We start from the raw sequence: 16,947 nt of genomic DNA, 5'->3' as shown, positions 1-16,947 counted from the left end.
CCCCCCCCCCCCAGCTCAGGAAGGTCCCATGGTCAGAGGAGGCTGAGTCCCCACTGGGGCCAGCAAGTGCTCCGGCCGGAGTGGAGGGGCCAGTGGCTGGGAGCCAGGCCGGCTCTGGCTGGAGGTCGCAGGGGCTTCCAGCCTCCTGTCCTCTGGAGGCTCCCACGCTGAGGGTACCCTGCCTTTCCCTCTGGCTGATTCCTGGAGACCTACAATCCTAATGCCAAGCGGGTGACCCAAACCCAGTGTGGGCAGGCCTAGCCTAAAAGATGGGCAGAGCTATGGGTACCCTCCGTGTCCTGCCTGCTCCTCTAAGCAGCACCCTGCATGGTGCAGCCCCCAGCCGGGACCCATGCTGATTCCCTCCACCTCTCCCACTCCCATCTCCCCCACCCCTCCAGCTGCCACTGGCCCAGTACCTCCTGCATCACAAATCACTGGGACAGGAAGATCCCTTTGTCGTCGGTCCCTCGGAGACGCTCATCTTCCCCGTGGCGACAGGGAGTCCCACATACCCCAGCGAGGGCTTGGACCTCCCTTGGTGACAGGGCTGGGGTCGGGCAGTGTCCGAGAGCAGCTGGGCTGTGCTGGGCCTGGGGGAGGGACTTGGCCGTGGAAAGCCCCAGGTGACCTTTCCGGGGGGGCCTCAGGCAGCACCATGAACCACAACCTTCTCTGTCTTAAAGTTACAGACCCAGAATGTCCGCTGTCGGGGGTCCTTAAAGATCTGTTCCCATGAGGAAACTGAGGCCAGAGTGGGAAGAGGTCACATGGTCTGTCAAGGGGCAGGGCCATGGGTATTCTCTGAGCACCTTGGTGTCAGATCCCGTGTGTGGCCGTGTGAGGGGGCCGCTGCGATGAAGGAAATGCTGGGGAAGCATAACCGAGGGGCCAGGGGACACCAGGCCGAGGACACTGCCCAACTTAAAAGCAAGGCTGCCCTCCCCAGGGTGGTCCCCTCACAGGCACCCCTTTACTCTTCCATCTTCTCCAATCCTTCACAGGCTCACCCCACCGGTTCATTTCCTCTTTCTCCCTCGGTGGGAGGAGAGGCTGGGCGAGGAAGCAGACTCAGATGTCACCTGCTGATGGACGGTGGTGGCCAGAGGCCTGGAGCCCGCCGGGCCCCACAAAACCTGGAGCTGAGCCCCACCAACCACACTCTGGGTGTCGGGACACTGTGGGAACTGTCGGCTTCTCTGGCACCTCCAAGACCCTTGAGTCTGTCAGTGTGTGGACTGAGACACTGTCCCTTGTAGGGATGGAAGGTGGGGGCATCCACAGCTCACTGGCAGGTCTGACTCATGCAGTGGCTGTCCTGAGTTCATCACAGGGCGGAGGGTGAGCAGACCCGAGTGGCGCAGTCTCAGAACCTGGGTTACTAGGGGGTGAGAACCTTAAGCGCATCACACACCTGGGGCGGCGTCAGGGTCAGGTGTACCCACAGCTGCTAAAGGCCCGGGTTTCATGGCCTACCGGCCCGTGGGCAGAAAAGGGGAAACAGCTGCTGAGCTCCCCTCCTGCTTCCTGGAGTGCAGCGTCATGTTCACGTGGGGGTTTCACTGGGAACAAGGGTTCCTCTGCTTAAAATAAAGAGCGAGTTCTCCAGGCCCTGCGGGGCCGCAGCTCCCTGCCAGGCTCTGGCGGTGGGTGAGTGGGCGCAGGGGAGGGGCTCCCCGAGGGGGTGCAGGTTGCTCTGGGCCAGGGGCTCCTCCCCCTCTCACTCCTGCTGTGTTGTTGCCGAAGCCAGAGAACACTCGGGGTCTGTCGTCCGTTGACTGGGGGTGACAGTTTAATAGCAGCTTCCTGGGCTGTCATTTAAATCTGCCTGCCAGGTTAGCAGGCCAGAGGCGGGCTGGCACGCCCCCTGCCCCCACCCCGGATCTTCCTTCTGCTGGCAGCGGTTGTCTTGGCAACGCCAGGGTCTGGCGAGCTCTGGGAAGGGTAACCGTGGGGGGAGCAGCCCTTTCATCTCCCTGGTTCGGGTACAAGTGGCCCAGCTGTCTTAGGGCTGGGCTGCAGGGCCGGAGCCAGGCCACCCGGAGCCAGGCTGCCAGCGCTGGTCCAGGCCGGGAGGGGCGGTGGGAGCAGTGAGTCCCTCTGTGCACTGACCGCCACCGTGGGGCTTTACATCTTTGCCCTCTCAGGCTCTCGCCGGCCCTGGGAGGGGAGGGGACATGCCCAGCGTTGAGCTGGAACCCACCTTGCCTATGGGTCTCTGCCCTCACAGAATATTCCCCAGGACCCAGAGTCTGTCTGTGGAAACCAGAGGGCAGACAGAGCCTGCAGCCCTGACGCCTCGTCTTCCTGTCCTGTGTGGCCTGGTATCATCCCCCGCCCCCATGCTGGGCTGTCCTCTGGACATGTCCCTGCTCTGAGGACTGGGATGGTGTCTCGTCCGCTTCGCTCTGGGTCAGGTGCTCTGGGAACGCCTTCTCCTCTATTCACTGCTTGGTGGAGCCGGCCCGGGGACAGAAAAGTGGATACGAGCGTCTGCTGTGTGACCACAGGCCAGTGTCTCCCCTCCGGGCCTCATCTGTAGAATGAGGGGCTGGCCCTGCAGCCCGGGGTGTGTTCATTAGACCACTTGTTTCTGGGAAAAGGACATACATGGCAACCAAAATAGACGTTGCTTGGCTAACAAGTTTGGGAAGTGCTGGAGGGAACTGTCAATGCGATACCTTTACTGCAGGCTTTCTCGGGGCTTTCGTAAGCCAGTGGGCACCGTGGATCTCCAAGAGGGAAAATAAGTGTCGTATCCCAAACATCCGGGGGTTGGCCACCTGCTCCATGTCCTGCCCTCTGCCGGCCTCCTCCTCTGCTAGGGCGGCCCAGCAGCTGAGAGCCGTACGTTTGCTTGGCTGCTAGGAAGCAGTCCTGTGCTGAGCCGAGGCTGGGTGTCTGGGTGAAAGGCCAGCCCTGTGCCGGGCTCTGAGGAGGTGGGGCGAGCTGGCCCTGACCTAGGGAGCGCCCAGGTCCCCGACCCTGCCTGGCCATTCTGTCCATGTCCCAGGCCCTGTGACCCCGGAATGCCCTTCGTCGCTCTCCTCGCTCCCACGGCTTGGCTTTCTCCTCTTCCTTGAATATGGTCCCTTCCTCCCGTAAGCCTTTCCTGGCCCCTAGATGTGGTGGGACCGGGAGTCAGAAGCTCTGGGTGCAGGTGCAGCCCTCCCACGGACAGTGCTGTGACTCTGAGCAGCCACTTCCTTCTGCCCCTGGTGTTCTGGCTTATAGAACGGCCGAGCTCATAGAGGCCTTCGAGGCCTGTGATTGCCAAGAGGAAGCCACACCAAGCGGTTCCGCCTGGCGGCCCAGGCTGATCTCTGTTTTGAAGCCCCCCGTATGCACGGGGCTGTGGGATGAGCGTGGGAGGGAATAACTGTGAAGGATGCATATTGTCTCGGGGAGGATGCCTCTGGGGGTGGGTGCTGGCAGGTGCTGAGTGATAATAATTTCACAAGGTCATAGACTCTGGGTACAGAGAGGGGCTTCAGATGCAGTCGGCACCACACCTCCACTTCCATGTGAGGAGGCAGGCCCTCATCTGTGATGATGGCCCAATGTCACACCCACAGCTGGGGCTGCTGGCTCCACACCCCGCAAACGTGCGCCTTTATGCTTTCAGTTTATGCACTTACCCACTCACCAACAAGCCTGTGTGGTGAAGCAGGGAGATTATCCCCGAATGCAGATGAAGACAGTGAGGCCCAGCCCTGGCCGGTTTGGCTCAGTGGATAGAGCATCGGCCTGTGGACTAAAGGGTCCCGGGTTCGATTCCGGTCAAGGGAACATGCCTGGGTTGTGGGCTCGATCCCCAGTTGGGGGCATGCAGGAGGCAGCCGATCAATGATTCTCTCTCATCACTGATGTTTCTATCTCTCTCTCTCCCTCTCCCTTCCTCTCTGAAATAAAAAATATATTAAGAAAGGCAGGAAGGAAGGAAGGAAGGAAGGAAGGAAGGAAGGTAGGAAGGAAGGGCTCAGAGAAGTTATATAACTTGCCAAAGGTCACACAGCCCACAGGTGGCAGAGCAGAGTTCGTTGGACCATGGGCTGTCTGACACTTTCCTTGGCCAGCATTCTTGTTATAAACAGCCATTCCCACTTCCTTTGTCCTGGATTTCCCATTCTCCCCCTTGGCCTGTGGAATCCCAAGCCCTTTGTGGCAGCTCATCTGTTGCCATGGCACCAGATTATGATGTCGCAGACCCTGGATGATTACATACTGCTCCTGGGCTGTGAAGTACAGGGACCCACAGAGGTGGGCATTGTCCAAGGGGCGACTGGCATGGAGGGACATGAATCCCTGGAAACAGGGAGCCACGGCCTCCCGCCCAGCTGGGGAATCACCCCGGGAGCTGGAGCCAAGGCTGCCACGGCCAAGAGAGCGGGGGCTGGCATGGCTTGTCCGACACCTCGGAAGACTGCCCAGCCCTCATCGCTTGGCAGTGCTGATGCAGCCTCTTGATGAGGGGCCGTCGGCTCAATTCCATGGACAGCCGGCACCGGGTGCTTGCTCGGGTCCCCCAGGGGAGCCTTTTGGCCTCTTCTGTGTCCATGCTGCACGGGAAGCCACCGCCCCTATGTTGATCTGCCTGGACCAGTGGCTCCTGGGACCCAGTCATACTGCACTTGCCAGAGTCCTCAGTCCTGTATTGCTGAGATGGCCGAGGGCCTTAGTGGAGGGAGCCTGTGCTTTGGCAGCTGCCACATGGAATTGAAATCCCACTTCTGCCACCACCACCCTCACCTCTTTGAGCCTCAGTTTCCTCTTGTGTAAAATGGGATTAACAGCAGCTACAGGGCATCTGACTGGGAGGTCAAACTGTGGCCCTGCTTCCACCCATACGTGACCTTGGGCGTGTAACTTAGCCTGGATTTCCCCATGCGTCGAGCGGGACAGATGGGCCCCTTGTCGTGGGGTTTCCTGGGAAAGTGCTCGCACGGGGACTGGCACACGGGACACACTCGGGGAATGTAGGAAGGAATGTTTCTCTTTTGGATGCTGAGCTTCTGGTGGAGAAACACTCTGCTGTCCCCGCTGGGAATGCCCAGGTGCTGTGGTCATCACTGTCCTTATTTCAGGTGATTATGGGCCATGATTTACCTAACTGTGGTATTGATATCGGTGACCTCCCACGCCCCGTGGTGCAGGGCTTGGAGGGCTGCGCAGCTCCTGGCCTAGAGTCAGGACGGCTGGTTCTGGTCCCTGCCTTGCTGTTCCCCTGGGCTGACCCTGTCTCTGAGCCTCAGGCTCCCCACCTGTAGGTGGACTCTGATTCCTCTGGTTTCTTCTAGCCCTGCACAAAGGTGTTCTCCTGTGGAAAGTGTGAAGAAAACATCCTAGCATGCAGATATACTGCAAGGATTCCACTGAAAAGAGAGGCAGGCCCAGCCTGTGTGGCTCAGTGGTTGAGCGTCAGCCCATGGACCAGGAGGTCACGGTTTGATTCCTGGTCAGGGCACATGCCTGGGTTGTGGGCTCGATCCCCAGTAGGGGGTTTGTAGGAGGCAGCTGATCAATGATTTTCTCTAATCAGTGATGTTTCTATCTCTCTCCCCCTCTTCCTTCCTCTCTAAAATAAATAAAGATATATATTTTTTAAAAAGAGAGGAGAGGCAGAAATAGGATGGATTCAGGAAACCCAGTCATGTTGCTCCAGAGGCAGCCCGAGGGCCTGTGGGAGGATGGACATAATCCAAGCTGGCCACTGGCAAGGAGCTTCTGGCGGGAGGGGGAGCCCTGGCCCAGGATGTGTGAGCAGAGGCTGGGCAGCTGTGCTCCCATCGGGCTCGAGCCCCCACTGAGAGCTACCCCGTCAGGCCCTGTGCTGAATGTGACATAGCACCTACACTGGGGAGCATCAGGCCAGTGGAGGGACAGGGAGAAGAGCACCCCACTGGACCCCGTGTTCCTGTCTCAGTTCCGCTCCCAGCTGTGAGAGCTCAGCCTGCTACATCCCCCATGAGACCACGGAACACCCATTTCCTTTGCTTCTAATTAAGACTTCAGACCATGAAAACAGCAATAGCTGCTACTTATCGAGCATCTGCTATGAGCCAGGATCTCTGCTGCGTGTTCCTCATACATTACAGCTTGCTTCCTTCTTCAGAGCCCTTTGCTCCTTCTTCCCATCCTATATAATAAAAGCCTGATATGCAAATCAACTGAACGGCAGAACCACCGGTCGCTATGACACGAACTAACCACCAGGGGGAAGATGCTCAACGAAGGAGCTGCCCTCCCCAGCACCCCCACCCAGCATAGCAGAGGGCTCCTGGACTGCAAGAGGGCACAGGCTGGGCTAAGGGACCCTCCCCGCCCACCTCCCCATGCACGATTTTTGTGCACCAGGCCTCTAGTTATATAGATAAGAAAACAGAGGCTCAGAGGTTAACAACCCCAATGCCAGGCAGATCAGAGGCAGAGCTGGGATTCAAACTCCCCATGTGGAGGCCTCCCCTGCCCCTCAGACTGGAAGCACCCTGGGGACAGAGACTGATTTGGGTGTCTTGCCAGTAGATTCTCTTTCCACCACTCAGAACAGAGGATATCTCATTAATCTTGTCATAAAACAATCATTCGCCTTGATTTATTATCACCAGCTTTCTGGTGCTTCCAGATGAGGCCTTGACATTGGTCTGGTTGGGGGGAGTAGGTACAGGGACTGAGAACTGGCAGAAGGGGCTAAAGCATCTGCCCTAGGTGATCAGGGAAGACTTCCTGGAGGCTGTGACAGTGGAACTAGACTTTGGGGGAAGAGAGCGGTGTGATAGGGAACAGGCATGCCCTTGGTGGATGGATCCTGTCACACTTGGACTTCGCTCTGAATTTGGAGGGCAGGACAGGTGTCACCTGTCTCCCTCTGGTGCTCTGTAAAAGCATCTCCTGTTCTCTCCCCTCGGTCGATGGGGCTCCCTGTGGCATAGGGACCATGGAAGGCCAGGTGATCGAGCACATTTTGTCCTGAAAAAGCCTCCTGTGCCCAGCAGGCCCCTCACGCTCTTCTCCTTGCCCCACAGCCAAGAAGACTTGTATGGACACCGACTTCACCTGTGACAACGGCCACTGCATCCCCGAGCGGTGGAAGTGTGACGGCGAAGAGGAGTGTTCTGATGGCTCCGATGAGTTCCAGGCCACCTGCCGTGAGTCCTGTCCCTCGGGCTGCGGGCGGGGGTCTTGGGCTTCGGTTTCCTCATCAGCTCTTCCTTGGTGGGAGGTTGGGAGGCTCGAGGAAGGTGATCTGTCAAACACAGCCCGGCCTCACTTGGCGCTGTGCCCTCAGGGCTCCTGGCAAAGGGCAGGTGAACCTAGTAGCTGGTGTCCAGCATCCTGCTCCGGGCTGTCTTCACAGCTCCCGGCTCACTGGGCCCTGCTCCTGCATACCAGGCGCTTCTAAGAGAGCCCTTCGAGTCTCCTGCCCAGAAGTTGCCATAGCACATCCTCCAGCCCCGCGCACGCCCCCCCCCTACCTTTTTGATGACTCCAATCATGACTCTAATAATACTAACAACGGCTGGTGCTCGTGAAGCATGTATTGTGTGCCAGGCACTGTGCTGAGCTCTTTGTGTACATTAATTCCTCTCATCCCCACAGCAGCCTCATGAGGCAGGGACTGCCACTTTCTGAATTTTACAAAGGGGGACACCGAGGCTCCGACCCAGCCAGGACGTTGAGGCCTCAGTTCTTTCCTCTGCCCTGGGCAGCTCTGCCCAGGTCCCGGCCTCCATGGCCGGCTGGCGGCAGCCCAGGCAGCAGGGTGAGTGGTTGGCAGAGCTGAGCCCCAGGCCTGCCCCACACTCAGGGCTTTGTCTCTCCGTAATTTCTTTTCCAGGCTCTAATCCTCAAAGCAAACTTACACCAGCAGGTCATTCTGTGACATTTGTTAAATTAAAAAGGGAGATGAGAAGGGGGCGGGGAAGGACCCAGTGGTCCTGGAGGCAGAGCTTCACCCGAGTGAGCCTGAGACAAAAGACGGGGGGGCGGGGCGGGGGTAAGCAAGCATGTGGAGGGTGTGGGGCTGGGGGGGAACTGCAGTCACAGCCCCGCGTCCTGTTAGGGGTACAGTTGTCCCAGAGGCAGAGGCAGGGACAATGGAGGCCAGCATCCCATCTAGTCCCATTGAGGGCTGAGCTAGTGATAACTGGGTTTCCTTGTCTCCTAGCAACAGAGCTACCTGTCTCGGTCTCGGAGTGAGAGAAAGAGAAAGGGGAAGACAGAGTGACAGCAAGAGCAACCCAGCCTAAGACAGGGCCCCCCAGCTCCCTTCCCTTTTGCCCTCACCTTCCCTGCATTGCCCCAGGCCTGATCCTTTCCTCACCCACCAGGTGCCAACCCCAGCGCTGTCCTGGGGGTGCCTGGCAGGGGGCAGCCAGCTCATTGTCTTGAGCTTCAAAAGGAACAAAGCCCAGCCACACCCACTGTGACTCTCAATTCTCAGGACAACCTTGGCAAGGGGGTGGGATGGACCCCCATTTAGAGAGAAGAAAACCGGCTGGAACAGGTTCACCCTTTGTACAAGGCTACCCAGCTAACAAGGGGCAGAGCCAGTGCCACCCAGCGGCCGTGCAGCCTGTGCAGCCTGGTGCGTGCGTTTGGGGAGGGGCTGTGGCCACAGGGGGCTTTTCCACCACTGCAGCCAGCCAGCTGGGCCACCCGCCCTCACGCCAGCAGTTACCCTGGACGCTGGGGCAGAAAGGGAGGGGAGAGCTGCATCACCGTTATTACCGGGATCTGTCTTGCTGCCTGAGAGCTCTGCTCCCCTCTCCCCACTTCTCTGGGTTGGTGTCCCTTTTCCTCTTCCTCCTGCCACGGGGTCCTGCCCACCTTGCTGGCCTGCCCCTCCCCCACCCTGCCCTGCCCCGTGTCCCTGTCTTTGTCCTTTTTGCCCACTTAGCACTTGCTGCCTTCCCACCCAGGGCCTGCTTCGCACCCAGCTCCGAGGCAGTTACTGGCGGCCCAGAGCGGTGGAGGGCCTTGCTTCCAAGATGCTCAGGTTGTCGTGGCTGGTCTGCCTCCCGTGACGACAGGCTCCACAGGCTCCCTGAGGCTTGAGAGAGCACCCATGGGAGTGTAGCCAAGGCTGCGTCCAGGGAGGGAGGAGCCCAGCTCTTTGGGTCCTCCCAGTAACCAGTCCTCCGTGGGCCCTGGTTTCCCACATCCCAGAATTCCTAAGACCGTGATCCTAAGATTCCTAGACTGATGATTCTGAGATACTTTCTCCTTTGCCTGTGCCCAGCTGGGACACGAGCTCAGGACCCCACTTTCGGTCTAGAGTTGCATGGTCAGAGGTGGACAGGCTTACGGGCAGGGAGGACTGCCTGGAGGAGGTGAGCCAGGGGGAACCTCGAGGGTCAGGCAGCATTGGAGGGCCTGGTAGCAGGCTTCCTGACTGAACAAGAACCCCACAGCTAACCCACTGCCCATTGAATTGGTGTTGTCATAGCAACCTTCACAGCCTACCAGGTTTCTGGGGATTGTGCCAGCTCCCAGGATTGAGTCCCTCCCCACCCTCAAAGAAAGATTATAGGCAATAGTAAAGTGTGGTGAGTACTATGGGGTTTGATATATTTGGGTTCAGGTCCTCTAACCTCTGAGGCCTCAGGCAAATTGCCCAATCTCCCTGGACCTCAGCTTATTCATCTTTAAAATGGGGGTAATGGTATCTGCCTTGCAGGGGATGTGAGGATCAAATGGAAAACTGCTCGGAAAGTGTTAGTGCTGCAGTAACGGGCAGTGTTACTTTCATTATTATATTTTTACTTCAGGCCCTCTCCCTCACATACCCCAGTTTAAAATCTTAGAATAGTATAAGTGAGGGGGGTTGCATCGAGAGGGTAAGGGATCTGGGAGCAGCCCCCATTCCTGCATTCCTCCTCTACGACTAGGGGACTGGGGTTTCTCCCAGCTCTCTTTCCTCTGGTTCTGGATTGTCTGTCAAACGCAGCCAGGAGTCACAGTAGGAAAGCCTGGGACATTTGCCTAATGAAAGTAGCATCGCAGCTCTAATTATAGTGCACTTGATTGGGGACGGCTCAGACCCACCTTCAGGCGTCTGGAGGGGCGGGAGGTGGGGAGTTTGGTTCAAGGTGAGTGAGCTGCAATTCTTGGTGCTGCTTATTGAAAATGAGGGTTTATGCATGAATCTTAGAACCTTTCCACCTGGAAGCAGACCTCACTGATTAACCAAGAGTGCCTTCCTATCTATACTAATAAAAGCTGAATATGCTAATTAGCACTTTGCCCCCGTGTGAAGGAGCTGCTGCAACCACCCCTTCTGCACCGGCAGCAGCTGGACACTGAACGTTCCCAGGGCCCGAGCTCTGGTCCCCTTGGAGCCGGCAATCCCCACTTGGAGGTCGGCTGCCCTTGAGCCCCTCGTGACCTGACACACACACGTGCTGGCTCAATAAGCAGCCGCCAAGTACTTTCATTCTTTTATTCAACAGACATTTCCCTTTTTATTAATTTGCGAGCTTATGAATTAGAAAAAGTACCCACGGGTTTGGATTTCTGGGGCAGATTCTCTGGGAATGTGTAAATGCCTACAGCCTCTCCAACGTGCAGTTGGGCCCTCGCCAGCTGTGCAGGATTCCCCACGTCCGAGACGGCAGGTCCCTCGCTCCTGCCTCTCAGGACCTGGGGATACTTGACCAGCAGGCTGGGGGCTTCCCTCAGGCATCCGTCTCAGGGAGACAGACAGAGACAGGCACCTGCGTTCTGGGCTGGGGCTGACCGTGGTGGGCCATGATAACGTGCATCCCCAGGGGGGAGACCAGGGCCCTTCCAGCCCTTTGCGTTTGCATTTTATGAACTAAAACAAGGGCCATTCTTTTTTGACCTTAGAGTTTCTTGCAGGTTCTGAGAGTAGGCATTTCCATGTTTCCCCATTTAAACCACCCACCAAATCTAGAAGACTGTGTAACCCCGTTTTCAGATAAGAGGAGCCAGAGTGTGGAGAGGTTAAGTGATTTGCTGAAGGAACTCGAAAGCCCAGGCTCTGTCGCCCACCTCATGGTCCCCAAGGCCCTTGGCTTCAGTCCTCCTGAAAGTGGGCGCTGGGCGGGCACCTGCCACCTTGCAGACCCTGCCTGGGCTGAGGGCCCTCGAGCTCCTTCCTTCAGCACCCTCTCCACCCAGGGATGCCGGGGAGACTGACAAGGGTGGGGACCCCAGGGGCCTGCTTTCTCTTGTGATCAAGTGCAAAAAAGTCAAGCAGTGCGTTGGGAGGTGCGTCCTGGGATGGAAGCCCAGCTCTGCCCCTCACTGCAAGACTTACCCTCTCCAGGCTTAGCTCTCCTCGTTCGTAAGACGAAGGTAATGACAGTGCCCCTCATAAGGAGACCTGCACTTCCCAGGGCCTGCAGTGAGAGGCCTGGCCCAGGAGCCTGGAGAGCGCGGTGGGTGTCCTGGCTTTGGGCAGAGCCACATCACAGCAGAGACAGGGGGGTTCCGGGAGAGACGGGCCATTGGAACAGCCAGCATCCCCTAGCCTCAGCAGGTCCCTTCCCCTCTCGGACCTCTGTCTCCTCTCGCTCTAACGGCTGCTCCTCCATGTGACCGCCACGACCCCTGGAGCCTGGCATTCCAGCATGGCGCCTTGGCGCTCTGAGGGCAGGAGGGCTGCTGTCAGGCGCTGCCGAGTCCTCGAGAGCCTATAATTAGAGCTGTCTATTTAGGGACATGGCAAATGTCTTATTAATTATAAAGAAAGGAAGCGGACGGATTGTTTAATCATTGTCCTTGCTGAAAGGTTATGCAATTAACTGTATAAATATTCATTAAAAGTTCAAGCGGCTGCCTGCTGCCCTGGGGTCTGCAGGACCAAGCCCCAGAGGGGGTGCGAGTGGTCGAGGGACCTTCCAGCACCTGGGATGTGGGGCGGAGTCTGGAGCTGTTCTGAGCCACTTCCCTACCCGCAGGAGCCCGTGGGGGTTGATGGGAAGGGGAACCTGGACTCTGCTTCTCGCCGCTGTGCATTTTGGCCATCACTTGGTCTCTCTGAGCCTCCGTTCAATGCCGACATGACCATCTCTATGAATGGTGCCCCTGGAATTCACACTCACAGCCTGCACGGCCTGCTTACCTAGCAGGTGAGGGTAAGGGTGAAACGGGGAATCATCAAATGCTCAGTGTGGAGCAGGCCGACACACTGCAGGTGCCCAGTGCGCATGACTTCCTTCCAGCTCCCCGGTGAGCTGGTTTCCCGAGGCCTGGCTCAGGGACATACGGCCGCCTTGTCCCTCCACCCCGTCGTTCTCTCTGGGCTTGCAAACATACAGAGCATTGCTATCACTTTTCTGGGAGTGAATTTAAAAGCGATGAAATAGCCTATTATCTTTTGAACTTGCAGAATGATAACCTGGAGGTTTCCCAAGGGGTGCATGGGAATCACTGGGGTGGGGGGTCTGCTAAAATGCAGATTCCTGACTCTGCCCTCGAAGTCTGGATTCAGTCTACTACGGGCTGGAGTATTTCCAACAGCCACCACACCCTCATCCCTTAGTCAGGACTCGGGGAAATGCGGGTCAGCCCCAGCTCCCTGTGTTCTGATGGGCCCCGAAGGGGAAGTGCTTACTGAGGTCCCACAGTGTGTCAGTGATAGAGGTGCCCCTTCCCAACTCCCAGGCCCCTCACCACCCGGCACGGCAGCCCCAAGGCCGCCCCAGACTCGACACAACAGTCACTTGTTAAGGGAAATGTCTGTAACATGAATCCTGCATTCCCAATGGGTTGCCTTGTAGTCCATGAAATGTCGTCCTAGGGATAACTTCGGGGTCCATGCTGGGGGCCAAGGAACTCCTCTCTCATGGCACAGTAGTGTTTGCAGGCCAGGACTCAGACTCCTGCGCCCCCACCCCGTCTTGTCTGTGCCCTTTTCTCCAGCCCCTGTGGCCTCAGCCCAGCTATGGAAGTAAGAGAACGAACTGGTCTGGGATCAGAGAGAAGAGTGAGGGTCAGGCAACAGCCACCCACCCAGTGCAGTGGGCTGTCTGGCTGCAGGCACCAGACGCAGCTGACTGAGTCCTGACTCCGTCCTTAACCGGCTGTGCTATCGCCGCCGTGTCTGGGGCAGAGCAGCGCTCGGTAGACACTCGCTGAGAGAATAAACCAGTCCTCCCGGGTTACCCGGGAATTAGTATCGTTAGTGCCCTCTGGGCTGGGCGGGCCAGTCCTAAGTTCTTCCCAGACATGACCTTAGTCCTCATAACAACCCTATGTGGTAAGGAATAGCATTATCCCCACTTTACTGGCCCAGAGATGAGGATTACTGGCTAGGGTAGCTCGTCAGTGAGCGGCCGAGCTAGGATTTGAACCCAGGCAGCCAGGCTCCAGAGCCCAAGCCCTTGATGTCTGTGCCACAAGATAATCCTCCCCTGCCGAGTTTCTGTGAAGACGAAGACTATGCCTGGCACATCCTAGAGACCACTGTGTTCAGGAGCTGCCGCCAAGGTCTCAAAGGCGTCCGCCTTGGCTGGGGCTGCCCCGTGGGTCATCCTGAGCATCTCAGCCCACCCCCAGCCCCCATCAGGGTTCTCATTCTTTCTTCCAAATTGAGAATCGAGCCTGGGGCGTCGGGCCCTGACTGAGCCAGCCTCTGATGGCAGCTGCAGTAATTATAGCTGTGTGGTCCCGCTGGGCCCTGCCACAGGCGGCTGCTCTCAGCATCGGCTCCCACCAATGCCAGGAGAGCGCGTTGGAGGGGGGGTGAGTTGTATGGCGGGTGGAGAGGGGGGCTGTTGAGGCCTTGGTGAACCCTTCAGATCCGCAGGTTCGGATCAGTGAGGCACTGAGACCCAAACGGGGCATGTCTTGCCCCAGGACACAGCTGGGAAATGGCAGAGATACTTGCAGGGCATGGAGCTCCGTGTTGCTGGAGCTTAAAGGGGAGGTTTGGACCGAGGGGAGGTGGGGCCATCAAAGCAGGCGGGAGTTGGCCGGATCAAGGAGGCTTGGTCGCCAAGGACGAGGGGGGCATGAGACAGAGTTAGGTAGGGGCCGTGGTGGAGTCAGATACAGGATTCAGAAAGTCTTCAGGACAGACAGGGGCTTCTCAGATGAAGACACCAGACACACGAAACAGGAAGGCTTTGGTGGATTCCCAGGGCCTCAGGCCAGGTGGCTGGGGCCAAGCAGCAGGACGGGCTGGCACCAGGCCCTGTGTCCTCCTCGGCCAACCCATGCACATGTGTCTGTCTCCACAGCCAAGCAGGTGTGTCCTGCAGAGAAGCTGAGCTGCGGACCCACCAGCCACAAGTGTGTGCCCGCCTCGTGGCGCTGCGACGGGGAGAAGGACTGCGAGAGTGGAGCGGACGAGGCCGGCTGTGCCACCTGTGAGTCGGGGTGGGATCCCCAGGGTCTGCGCTGCACGGCCAGGCAGCCCCCGGGGGCGTGATCGGTGGAAGGAAAGGGTGATGAGCAGGACACTAGTGATGGCCAGGCACTTTGGAGACACTGTTTTCTTTCATCCTCACAACCACCTCACAAGCAGTCATTATCATTCCCATTTTATGGGCGAGGAAACTGAGGCTCAGACAAGTGAGGAAAAGTACTCAAGGCTGAGTGCTGGCACTGAGATTCAAGTTCAGGTCTGGACAGCAAAGCCCATGAGGTGTTTTTTCCCATGCCTGACATTTGCTCATCCATTCCATGTCTCTACCGGTCCCCGAGCAAGGGCAGGGAGAACAGATGGGACTGCAGCAAGAAATGGTGGTGGCCTGGGCCAGGGCACTGGTAGTGTCCGGGGCAGGGGTGGGGAGAGGACAGATTCCCGAGGTGTGAAGGACTGTTGCTGAAATCTCAGATTCAAGCGCAACGTCACAGGGCAGAGAGGACACTCCCAGCGGCCGCAGCAGGGACAGATGGAAGTGGTCACTGGGACAGTTCCACATCACTGAGCTTCAAACACAGATTATCTCCATCCCAGGGAGCAGGCCAGCAGGGCCTAGGCCAGTGGGGAGCGTGGCTGGGCCGTGCTGGTTTCAATTTGACGGGCTGCTACTGTGTGCAAGGCCTGAGCCAGGCTCCGGAAGGGACAAGAGGCGTATCCTACACAGTCCTCCCTCTGGGGCTCATGACTAACTGGGGGGACAGACCGACTGTCGATAACCAGGCTGTGAGGCTGGGCGGTCACTCGGGAGCTTTTGCCAGGCATGTGCCCACCACTGTCTTCCACCCCACTCCCTATGCCAACCTCTGTGTCTGCATCTTACCCACCCTTCCTGGCGCAGGGGAAATGCCCTGTCCTCTGGGGGCTTCTGAGTTGCAGCTCTGAGATTCTACGTCTGGGGTATGTGCCTGAAGCAGGAAGCATCTGGGTATGGGCGAGATCCTGACGGGGGCCAGCAGTGTCAAAGCCCCAATGATGGCATTGGCTCTTCTCTCCTTTGTGGGACCTCGCCGCCCATGAGAATCCTCTCCCCTTCGAACCCCCTCCAATCAGGTGCTTCCTCGGACACAAAGGCCATCAGCTGCTATTGCAGGGGTGGGAACAGCTCTAACCAGGGCCTGGCATGCGGTAGCAGGAAAGTTCCCTGTCAATCAGAGCAGACAGGGGTGTTAGATGGTTTTAGTGCGCTTCTCTGCTACAGCTCCCAACCTGGGGAAAGGAACAAGAATGCTTCCCCACTCCGGTCCCCCAGAGTTTCTTCCATTTGTGAATGCTGTGAGTGGGTCTCTGGGCACAGGCCTGAGAATACAGATCTTAAAGTGGCCGTCCGCTTCAAAACGTTGGAGAGAATTCAGTATAGAGAAGTACTTCCTTCCAGAACTCTGAACAAAGTGAGTCCTCGCTCCCTGGACATGTACATGCCGAGTCTGGACGGGAAGGAGTGCGGCTAATCTAGGCATCAGCATAATCGTGCGGGGCGGACATCACAGGGTGACATGTGCTTTTCCCACCACAGCCCCAACATCCCAAAAGCCTAGAAGGGGAAAAAATGCTTCTGTCAGAAACTTGACAGAACTGTCAGCAACATGTGACTTGAGCTGCCTACATTGTGAAACTGAAGGCATTGTTCTAGTTTATATTCAATAACAATGAAAAAAAAAATTTCCATCAGAAAAACAGATTCTTGGCGCCCCCATGTGGAGTGATCTGGTGCTACCACCCGTTACCTGCGGCCACAGCCAAGCCCCACCTCAGCCCCCGGCTTGTTCTCGGCCTCTCCGTGTAAGGAATGAAGGAGGCGGGAGGTCGCTGGTCGGACACCAGCTTACACTCCAGGAGAAAACCAGAGTAGGAAGGAGGAGCCCCAAACCCGAGTCCTGTTTCCCTCGTCACCCTGGACCGTGTGGCCCTGAGGAAATTGCTCCCCTCTCTGGGCTTGGTTTCCCCGTCTGTAAACTGGAAGCTGGGCTGGTGATCTCTAAGGCCTCCCAGCCTCTCAGCTCAGAGCAGCCCACTAGAGAGGGAAAGCCCAGGACCCCAGGCAGGGCCAGTGACCTTTGCCCTTCACTACTGCACACCCCTCAATGAGCCCTCGCACCCATCCACAACACACCCGCCCACTGCGGGGGGCCCTGGGTTGGTCTCAGAGCCAGTGCCATGCAGTGTGTGGTCCTGAGGCCGTGGAGAAGATGAGACCCAGACACCAAGCATGATGTGAAAGGCACCGGCAGGAGAGCAGGAGGGGGGCTTCCCGAGCAGGGAGCAGGAAGTGTGTTAGGAAAGAGGTGGCATTTGGGCCCTCGTCAGACGAGAACCCATCTCTGTAAAGTGTAGAGACAGTGGTGGGCAACGTATATACCAGCCGAGGCAACAGCTGGAGCCAAAGCCCAGAGGTGGAACGTGCGCAAAAGGTCTTGCATGATCAGAGCAGGGTGTGTGCTGGAGAGAGGGAGGCCACGGCCCAGAGCAGGGGCTCCGTGCTCGTGGCCGTGGGCGCCAGGCCCGGAGACGCAGATGGTGCAGTACCGGCCATGGGCGGGTGGCGGGGAACCAGAGCT

The 16,947-nt window shown here is 57.9% G+C and overlaps 1 protein-coding gene and 1 long non-coding RNA gene across 2 annotated transcripts in view; one reads left to right on the top strand and one right to left on the bottom strand.

The window, feature by feature from the left end:
• Nucleotides 1–16,947, top strand: part of LRP8 (LDL receptor related protein 8) — a 77,063-nt gene that overhangs the window by 41,796 nt on the left and 18,320 nt on the right. Inside the window, exons 3-4 of the mRNA XM_015566988.1 lie at nt 7,023–7,145; nt 14,205–14,333. Coding sequence (XP_015422474.1) covers nt 7,023–7,145; nt 14,205–14,333 — 252 coding nt within the window. The remainder of the gene's footprint in view (nt 1–7,022; nt 7,146–14,204; nt 14,334–16,947) is intronic.
• The window catches only part of LOC107183868, a 1,693-nt gene continuing 298 nt past the window's right edge, over nt 15,553–16,947 (bottom strand). Inside the window, exon 2 of the long non-coding RNA XR_001514674.1 lies at nt 15,553–15,923. This is a non-coding gene — a long non-coding RNA (uncharacterized LOC107183868). The remainder of the gene's footprint in view (nt 15,924–16,947) is intronic.

This window comes from Myotis davidii, unplaced genomic scaffold (assembly GCF_000327345.1).
Source record: "Myotis davidii unplaced genomic scaffold, ASM32734v1 scaffold79, whole genome shotgun sequence".
In the NCBI taxonomy this organism is placed as follows: Eukaryota; Metazoa; Chordata; class Mammalia; order Chiroptera; family Vespertilionidae; genus Myotis; species Myotis davidii.
The sequence above is the reverse complement of the archived record's forward strand: the minus strand, read 5'-3'. Positions and strand labels throughout refer to the sequence as shown.